This window comes from Phalacrocorax aristotelis, chromosome 4, assembly GCF_949628215.1.
Source record: "Phalacrocorax aristotelis chromosome 4, bGulAri2.1, whole genome shotgun sequence".
Classification (NCBI taxonomy): domain Eukaryota; kingdom Metazoa; phylum Chordata; class Aves; order Suliformes; family Phalacrocoracidae; genus Phalacrocorax; species Phalacrocorax aristotelis.
The window spans coordinates 40,018,280-40,028,069 of NC_134279.1; the positions used below are offsets into that span (position 1 = coordinate 40,018,280).

The 9,790-nt window shown below is 44.8% G+C and overlaps 1 protein-coding gene across 2 annotated transcripts; it reads left to right on the forward strand.

Moving 5' to 3' along the window:
* The first annotated feature begins 2,237 nt into the window (after positions 1-2,237).
* Positions 2,238-7,373, forward strand: APELA (apelin receptor early endogenous ligand). 2 transcript variants are annotated; one of them, XM_075091071.1, is made up of 3 exons: positions 2,238-2,422; positions 2,838-2,948; positions 5,303-7,373. In XM_075091071.1, exons 1-2 carry the CDS (start codon positions 2,347-2,349, stop codon positions 2,924-2,926), a joined length of 165 nt encoding a protein of 54 aa, XP_074947172.1. In that variant the 5' UTR covers positions 2,238-2,346; the 3' UTR covers positions 2,927-2,948; positions 5,303-7,373. The 2 variants fall into 2 exon arrangements, with proteins under 2 accessions (XP_074947172.1, XP_074947173.1); XM_075091072.1 differs by having other exon boundaries at positions 5,326-7,373.
* The last annotated feature ends 2,417 nt before the right edge of the window (positions 7,374-9,790 follow it).

Below are 9,790 nucleotides of genomic sequence, written 5' to 3' on the forward strand. Positions count from 1 at the left end.
ATGCTCGTGTTATGGTGACTTGGATTCATATAAACCTTTGTAAACTTTTGCACAGAGTAAGCATGGATTGAATAGCTCAAGGTAAGCTAAGGTTAAATATATATATATGTAAATATTGCACTTAAATATTGTATCATACTCAGTTCCCTGAAAATGTAATGTCTCCTCAGAATGCCTGTAAACTTCACCAAATACAGGTGCAGAAGAGGCCTAGGTAGCCTGAGGGACTGGCAATGGTCTATGCATTCTTTCTGCCCTTTTAGCCCTTTACAGAGCCCCTATCACTTTGAAGTCGATACTACTTTTCACTTTAAGGTTATGAGTCTGAACCTTATACAGCTCACCATTGAACGGAAGTCGTCACCATTTGCAGGGCTGCATGAACGAGGTGGCCAGCGTGTTCTCATTCATGGCAAACAAGCAAATGCATCCCTAAAGGCATCCCTGTGGAGGCGACGCTGGAATGAGATTTAGGATATTGAGGACGTAACCCTAATTCTCCCTGTGCAACCCTGAGCTCACTGTGTGGGCTGGCCACACCACTTCTCCACCACCCTCCTACTTGAAATGATACACTCTTTAGGACAAATCTATCACTGGCACCACAGGATCCAGATTTCAGCTGAGCTAGCGTCATCGATATTGAAGAGAAGTCTAGCTTGAAGGGCAGAGATTGCGCAGAACAAACATAACGACCTCAACAGATGAACACTGGGAAGCATGTGCGGCTTATGGCAGATCAATGTGATCAATCAGCAGAGGATTTCCTTTGTTACTCTTTCGTCTGAGACATCTTCCTCAGCAGTCTTGACATTTTAAAATAACATTAAAAATTATTCCCGCCAGGTAGTCAAGCTGCAAGCTGTCTTTTAATTCATACAGACATACTTTACGTAGACAAATCAAGTAACCCAGTAATGGTGCATAACTCTACGGGGGGGACTAGCATCCGCTATTGAGTGAAACAGGCTTTTAAAGAAAATGGGAAAACCCACAACAGGGGAAAAAACACAGGGGCAATTGAATTAAAAAACCTTATGTTCAACTTCTTAGGGAATTAGGCAAAGAACAACTTTAGACCACTTTCAATAATACTGATCTGTCAATAATAGTATTTCATCTATGTGGAAGTGTTCACTTTCCTGCTCTTTTAAAACACAAACTATTTCTAAAACCGGACAAATCTGCGTTTTCCAAATCACTAGGTGCTATTCCATCCTGAGAAATCAGCAGGCTGAAAAGATGGAAAGGGAGGGACCAGACGGATTTTAACTGATGCCAGTAATTCACTGGATTTCAAAACCGCCACTGCTGCTAAGACATTTCGCAGGGTTTGCCTTCCCTCTCCTCGGGCCTGCATGCCTGCACTTTTATCACCCCAGCTGTTCCCAGCGTAGTTTGTTAAAGCGAGCTCTCACCATAACCCAGTAAAAATATAATGCAGCGTACAGGTGGGCCACGGACACACAACGCCGTATCGGAAGCTGCTTTCCCCAGCATGGCTCTGGCGCAGCAGTTACCTCGCGTCACCCTTCTATTTCACCCGGCGTGGTAAAAAAAAAAAAGAAACAAACAACCAAAACTTTCAAATTAATTCCAGAATATTCCGATCCTTTAAAAATACTTGAGGGTACAAAAGACACCCATTAGCCTTAACTGCTAGCGGTTTCACTTTGAATAGGCACAGCTTGGCAGCTAGTTCAGGGAAGGGAGAAGGCGCCGGAGCCGCGCGGCGGGCAGGGCTGGGGGGGTCCCGGCCCCGGCTTTCAGTGGGGACAAAGGGGGGGGAGGACTTCCTGCCCCTGCCATTGCTTTCTGCATGTGGCACCAATATGGGCAATGCAAAGCTTAAACAGTTGCAAATGGGGGAGGGAACATCGGGGCTTGTTTTACGTCTTCTTTTTTTTTTTTTTTTTTTTTTTTTCTCCTGCCCGGCTTGAATTTAAAGCGAAGTCTCGGCATTGTTCAGGCTCCTCGCCCCTAACGCATTGGCGGTGGCTACTGTTTACACGGACTTTTCGTTCCTGCATTGTTTGCGTATGGAAAATAAGGGGGAGTGACAAAAAAAAAAAAAAGAAAAGAGGAAAGGGAGAAGGGAAGAGGGAGGCACTGATCGCAGTGCAAAGCAGGAACCTTGCCCCTGCCTGATCATTAACCTTGCAGGAAAAGGCCGCTGGCTCCCCAGCTTGTCACGGGCATGTGAGCCGGGCGGGGGGGGGTGGGGGGGGTGGCCTGCGGGCCGCGCCGCCGGACTCTCACACCCACGCGGGCCGGTATTCTGTGCGTGTCTTCGCTTATATACCCCTACACGCACCCTCAGAGAGCGCCTCTACGCTGGCCGCAGACATGAGACTCCAGCTGCTCCTTTGTATCGTGTTTTTCCTCCTGGGGAGCCTCCTCCCTGCCGGGGGGCAGAGGCCAGGTAAGCGGTGGGTGCCTCGGGGTGGCTGCACGTGCCGGGGGGTCGCGCCTGCCGCCGGCGGGCTTCTCTCACCGCATCCAGCGCCCGTTTTGCGGCGGGTTTGTGCCGCCTGCGCGCGCGCGCGCTTCACCGCCACTGATAGCGGCAGCGTGACGTGACGCACCAGGTATCGCAGGGGTCCGGCAACTTTGGGGGGGGGCTGGAACAAATTCGGGCGCAGGGCGGGCAGCTGTTGCAAGCCCGCTGGCGGGGAGGCACCGCGAGCGCGGGAGGAGCGGCGGGGGGGGGGCAGCGGTACCCCCGGGAAGCGGCGCGGCCGCGTCCCGGGAGCAGCAGGACCGCTCGCCCCGCGCCGCCACCGCCGAGGCTCACCGGCGGCGCCCCCCACTCACGCCCTGCCCCCTTCTCTCCGCAGCCAACCTGGCCCTGCGCAGGAAGCTCCACCGGCACGGCTGCTCGCACCGGCGCTGCATGCCGCTCCACTCCCGGGTGCCGTTCCCCTGAGCCCCGGCGGAGCGCGGGCCAGGTAATCCGCGCGTGTCGGGTCATGACGCCGGCGGGGCGCAACCGCCGCCGGCCAAGCGCGTCCCCCAGCCCACGCGGCTGCCGTCCGCAACGCTTTAAGGGGCGTTTGACGCAGCAAGCCGAACCACGGCTGTGACTCCGTCCGGGCCCCCGCGCCTCGCTCCGCAAGCAGGGCCCGCGGAGGGGCGGGCGGCCGGGACACGGGCGGCCGCTCCCCCACCGGAGCTCCCCGGCGTCCCCGCGGGCGCGGCTCCCGCCGCCGCGTTATCCCGGCCCGCCCCGGCCACCGCTCCCGCGCGAGCGCCTTCGCTGAGGCCGCGCGCGGATCTCCCGGCCCCGCTCGGGAGGGCGAGCCGCCCCCCGCGAAGCGTTAAGACCGCCGGCAAAGCTGCGGGGCAAGCGGTGCAATGGGTGTAAAGGGCGCACGAGGCGGGAGCTGCAGCCGCAGCTGGAGGCGGTGCTGCGGCGCTCCGAGCGCTGCCGCTGCTTTCGTGTCGGGTGCGGGGCAAAGTCGCCTCGCTCTGCCCGTCGGCAGCACGGAGGTAGCGGCACTTAGCCACTTCAAAGGGGACTGTAATTCTTAATCATTGTCAGCAAAAGACTTTGAGCTCCTCGGATGAAAGGCTATACAAGTGCAAAACATTAATGCTTTATAGCTGATGAGGGCATATACATTCAAATACTAAGTGACTGCAGAAGCACACAGGTAGCATATGCAAATAGGGTAGGCATCAAAAGGAGACCGAGGCACTCTTGCAATTTAAGGATGAATAAAACATGCAGCCAGTAGTTTTGCATCTTCTAAACTCATTATCTATTAAAATAATGTTGTAGCCCCAGGCATGGCAGCATCATAAATAAACGACGGCAGAACCTGCACTCTGTGGACCTAAGAGGTTTCGATTTACTAAGCGGTTAACAGTGAAAAGGAGACCAAAGTCAAACTTTTAACGACCTTATACCAAGAATCTTGTCAACGCGTAAATTGCCGTGGTGAAAAGAGTCTACCACCACTCCCAAAACAGCCATGCAAAAAGGTACCATTCCACTCCATAGCGCTGGCCTACCAACAAGTGGAATGCGCATATGGGATGGTAAACTGGCAAGTTAGTGAGGCTAAAAAAAGATTATCGTATCTTAGGTTTAATCTCAAACCCGGGCTGCATACTGAGTGGCAGAATTGAGCTGCAAGTAGCAAGAGGGACATACCAGGAGGATGCTTTACTACTGAATGCCATGTCTCCTCACTGCGGTCGTTTCAACAAGAGACAGATGAAATGAGATTCCCTCATCAGTTTAAGCGTAAACCTAAAAAGATAAGCAATCAGATCAATTCACTCAGCATGCAGAGACTGAATGACAGGGACAGGGGAATTTAGGTCCAGAGACATCTTGAATCACTTCTGAATGGCTTGCCTCAGTTTTACGAAAAGTAAATTTAACCCCCCCTTCCTCCAGTTCAGCATCCGTAATCTGGAGGTTGTACAGAAAACATCTACATTTTCTCTAACGTGCTCCAAAACAGCGTATCGTGCATTTTGCTTGAGACTGCAGTAGCTGCACCATACGTGTGCACTTACACTGGACTTATTTTCCTGACGGACTATAAAGATAAAAGCTATTTTCAGTGTTATCTCCTTTTATGTGGGGAGCCAATTTCTTGTAACAAAAGTCAACGATGAAGCAAAACGGTGTAGTTATTAATTAATCATATATTTTCTAGACATTTAGCTACAGATAATTCTGCTTCATAAAGCTGTTTAGTAATCCGTAAAACTTGACTGGGGAGTAAGGGGTGACGGGCACCTGAACCAGCTCCAGTCATCATTGTGGGTGCTCAGCTCCTTTATCTTTAAGTAGGATTTACCATCTACGTTTACATTCCCTTCCAGTTTTAGTCCTAATTCAGCAAATATTTACATGCCTGGGTAACTTGACTCACGTGGATAATCTTATTGATCTCAATGGAGTTGTACATATGGATAAAGCTATTTGCAGATGCAAACAGGATGGACCCTTAAGCCTGAATTTCAACAGGTGGTTGGGAACTGGGATGAATGTAGCAGCATTCTTCTTCTGCAACAACATTTGAAATGATGAGGGGATTGAACCTGATTTTTCATCAGTTACACAGGCAAAACACGGGACAAAAAAAAAGTGGAAAAGCCCTTATATTAGAGGTCTTCTTGCTTTTGGCTTTTTGATTGTTTTTTTTCTGAACCTTTTTAGCAGAAATTTCAAAATTAAGAAACAATATCCCAAAATTCAACCATGTATTTCATAAATAATTTCTTTTGTATGAGACAGTTTACTAAATATCTCATTAGTGGCTAATTATCTACTTCTTTTCCACAGCAATTTCATAATGGACTTCTTAGTGTTTTAAAGGAGCAACAATTAAACCGATGGAGAAGTTAGAAGTCCAGATCAACAACAGCTGACCTGATAGAGCCACCATCATCCCATCATCAGCTGTCCTGCCTGTCACATCCTGCAAGATCTGGAACAAAGGCCCTGGCTCACACCCTAGGAAGGGCGGGGGGAAGAACCAGAGGGTGGTGTTTGAAACATTCCCTATAAATTCTTTGGCTCTCATAACGACGAGCAAAAGTTAAAGACCAAATCAAACATCAGGTGCCTGAGATGGATTTCCAGTGGCATTATGAAGGATCTGTCCAAGGGGACTCTTAACAGTCTGTACGACTCAGACTGCGAGAAATTGGACGTGCTGTTGACTACTCAGTTCAGGCTGTGTGCAGGGCAGTATTTAGGGTAAAATAATGTCAGACTCCAGCACAGAACTGTGAAGTCCATTTTTTGTTTATACTTTTATATATTAATAATATATGCATACATGTTTTAACACGTAACGTTACATCTTTATGGCATTACCTGAATAATAACGTAGAATGTATTACTGTAGTAGTACCAAACTGGGCACCACACTAGTGGTCCTGCTGGCTTCGTGTATAGTAGGCATAGTAAGAGTTCACGATATAAGAAAGCAAAGGGAGTATTATCCCTCATTCTATAGATAGAGAATTGAAGCACACAGAGATAAGAGATTAGCCAAGGGTCATGCAAAACTGATAACTCAGATCTCTTAAGTCAGGCCTTAAGGTCAAGCCCATCCTCCCGTCTAATGAGCTGTTACTGCAAAGCCTATCATTTGTTTTCTTAAACTGGGCTGCCAAACCAGACAGCTAAAACATACTTGAAAATTCAGTACTATAGAACTATTTGCTTAATAGTAGTTTTCCTAAAATACCCGCTACAGTATTATAAATAGAGCATAAAAATAGACCATTGAAAAGAAACCTTTGTTTGGTCAACCCTAGTGTTGCGTAGTACTCTATTCCTGTAATTTAAATGAATGGGATATTTGGAACACGGCATACAATGAATGAGAACTTCAAACAGAAAACAGGCAGTTCTTTTCAGCACTGGAGGTCAAGAATACATTGAGCTTTTAGTTTACTTTTTGTCTTTAAATATATATGCTTCTCATCTCCTTTTTCTATCAGCAGAAATTACAAACCCACATACAAAGCGAAGCACAGTAGCCCTTTCATTAGCAGAACTAAAACAAACCTGAAAATAAGTCATACCCAGATTTTCAAGTCACTGCACCGGTCTTGAAATGTCTACATTTTTTGAAAATTTCATAAAAATGAGCAAAGATTAGCAGCGTCCCATTTTAAATCTACTATTACAATTTTGTCCTGCAACACATAGTTTCTAATAAGTAAAAGAACAGTCGTCAGGAAAACAATTAAAATTTAAAATCACACCCTATTCTGGAGCTTTGGAAAATAATCAGTGCCATAAAAGATGGTCAAATTTGTCTATACCAACAAACAGCCCTGCAGGTAAACCTCTGGAGTTTTCAAAAAGGCAGTTTTCCAAAATGAGAGGCATATTACCCCTCATTTTGTTTTTTTTAATTATTTATTTCACTTGGCTTTCACGTGCATCCATGGCTATCTCTGTTAAAAAGTACAGGCAAAGAGTATGGAAAAGCAAGAAGGGTGGAGAGCACCTATTTAACAGTTTTGTCTTACAAACAAGTACATGGATTTAGCATTGCATTGGATATTTTATGTAACCATAAGTATGCAATTAACTTTGATAAAATTGTAAGAAAAAATGTATCAGAGATCTCTATATGCGTTTTCCCTTACGGATGTAAAAAAATAAATAAAACAAGAACTAAAGTGTCCTAGGAAGCCTGGTGTCAGTTTGGAAAATTATTGTAAATGTCTGTTCTTTTTAGACATGCTGATACCCTAAAATCTTTAAAAAGCCATTGATTGTGATCTTTGATAGATATGTTTATAAACTAACTGGTTGATTGTATAACTTGTAAGAAGATAGTATGCATTTCAAATAACATCTCAAATAAACTTTGTACACTTTTCAAAACTTATGTTCTTCAGCCGTCAAAGGCAGTGAAGCTAAAGAAAATGGAGAATTTGTCTCATTTCCCTGTGGATTCGTATGGGAGCAGCGTGTAAAACTTGCTCAGTTTCTGACATAAGTAAACAGACATCCTTCTACCTTTCTAAAAACATGAAATTCTGATACAAGTCATATAGAAAGAACTTAGTTTAAAACTACTGGTTGGTGTAATCGTAGCATGCTCTAACCTGACATCATCACCATACCTCCATAGGATTACAGCGGAGCCCAGACTATGCATTGTCTTTGTGCCTGGAATAAGCAAGATTTTAGATTATCTCAGAGTGGTAGGTCAAGAAATCTGAATGTTCTCACAAATTAAAGAAAACCTTTCCTTATTTCAGGACAAAAACGAGCTCAGAAGTACTCTGAAGTGTAGCAGAAGCTAAACTTTGTGGTAACGTCTCCTGTTAGAGGCTGGATACTATAAATTTCTAAGTGCTAGATGTCTTGCACAGTAGAGTTATAGAGCCAAGAGCTGCTGCTACAGCACAACGCTGTTGACGTTTGAGTTCAGTGGGAGCAGGGTTTCAAGGGACCTTGTTTTCACCTGGGCTGGACTTGCTTTTGACTTTGTTGAAATTGCTGGTTTTCATTTGATTTGCGCAACATAAGCTTCATCTGGTAAAAACCATTTTCATGATAACGTGTGACTACATAGATAAACACGAAGCATTTGGACGTGGTGCTACAGCAGCTGAACTGACTGAACTCTCCAAGCGCGTGTATCGGTGTACGTTTAAAGAACGTTTGTACTAATACAGATCGCTGCGTATTGAAAGTCAGAACTGACGTTTGCATGGATGCAGTCTAACAGAAGGCTTGACCCAAAAGTAAATTCAGACCTCAGACTTGGAAAGCCAAACTATAAGTTTCTGAAACTCAGAATTAACGCCTTGTCCTGTAGAGTTACATAGGAAATTTTAAAATTGTCTTTGAAAGTCACTTTCATTAACTCTTTTAAATTATATTGGCTATTTCAGAGTGAAATACAAAATGATGTAACAGCAGGTCAACAGGAAATAGAGGTAAATGTAAGGCCGCGGTGAGAAACAGCAGATTAGTGTGTTCCCAAAGGATAATAAACAATTCACCTCTTCCCTTTCCAGTATGGAAAAAAGGAAATTATAGAAGAATAAAGGCTGGAAGTATTTCCCTTACGCCACATACATATGCTATAAATATCTCAGTGTCTGTACACACAAAGCCAAATTTTGCTAAGGGTCACATACATTTATAACCGTCAATCAGGGGAAGCATTAGTATGGTAAATAAGTTGCAAATGTTTGACTGTCATCAGACATGTACAATTCGCATACTGATCTCTCACTGCTGTCGGTGGCCTTTATCTTTCTTACTAGCGATCAAGCTGCCAAACAGTTGTGCAAAGTGGGAAACGGCCTACGTCTTTAGTTAGCAATAACGCCAAGGATGCTTGTTCTCATCTCTTGTGTTACCTCAAGGTTAGGCTGTTGTCGGCCCAAGTGCCCTCGTTCTTGATACTTTCTGTTTTAATTAAGAATGGCCTTCAGTGGGACAAGCCTGCTTGACTGCATATTCATGTAGAACCTTAAAGCATGAAAATCCTATTAATATCTTTTGCAATCAGTGATTTCCTTTGTGAGGTGAAATACTGAAGTGTTTATATAGAATTTCTACTATGAGATATTCAGAAACAGAAAACACAAATAATCGATTGAGAGTTTTTCCCTTATATATGATGTGCATTCACAAGAGATCACCACCACGTCTTTAAAATGTACAAAATATTTAGCATATGTCAGCATTTCATCCAGAAATTATTAAAAACCCGCAGCCTGAACATTTTTGGGGCAGCCCTGAATCTTTTGTGTTTCTTAGGTGGTCCAAAATACCTGTTTTCCTATACCTGAAAAACATATACATTGTTTTCCTAGAGAAACAAAAACCTATTGGGGTACAAACTGAATAATAATAAAAAACAGAATAAAAACCACTTTTTTTTTAATGTACAGTTGCAACATATATCAGGAAACATTCCTTCTTTTTCACTATCTTCTTGCTGCCCAGGTTGCAACCTACCTCATCTTACCAAGTTAAGACCGTGGACCTGTAAATGTTTATGCATTTTATAGCAGCTGTAATTACATAAAGAGCATCTTTGGCTGTTCAGATTCACGTCTATTCACCGATGTGCAGGTTTGCCACACTGTGGCCGAGAAGGGCTGCATTGGTGGTTAGCAAAGCACCGCTTTGCAGCGCAAACTATGGTGATCGCAAGGCGATTTTTTTTTTTTTTTTTTAAATAAAACTTGCCCCCAATGCTTTCCCGCATACTGAGTGTGCAGCACGCTATGGATTTTACTTCGGACAGTGAAGGTGGAGCCTGCGATGAGGTGCTGATGC

What these genes read in the sequence shown, in the direction of transcription:
- APELA (XM_075091071.1), top strand. Translation starts at nt 2,347, where the DNA reads ATGAGACTCCAGCTGCTCCTTTGTATCGTGTTTTTCCTCCTGGGGAGC. An exon ending in TGCCGGGGGGCAGAGGCCAG is followed by an intron (nt 2,423 to 2,837) that starts GTAAGCGGTGGG and finishes TTCTCTCCGCAG; the next exon opens with CCAACCTGGCCCTGCGCAGG.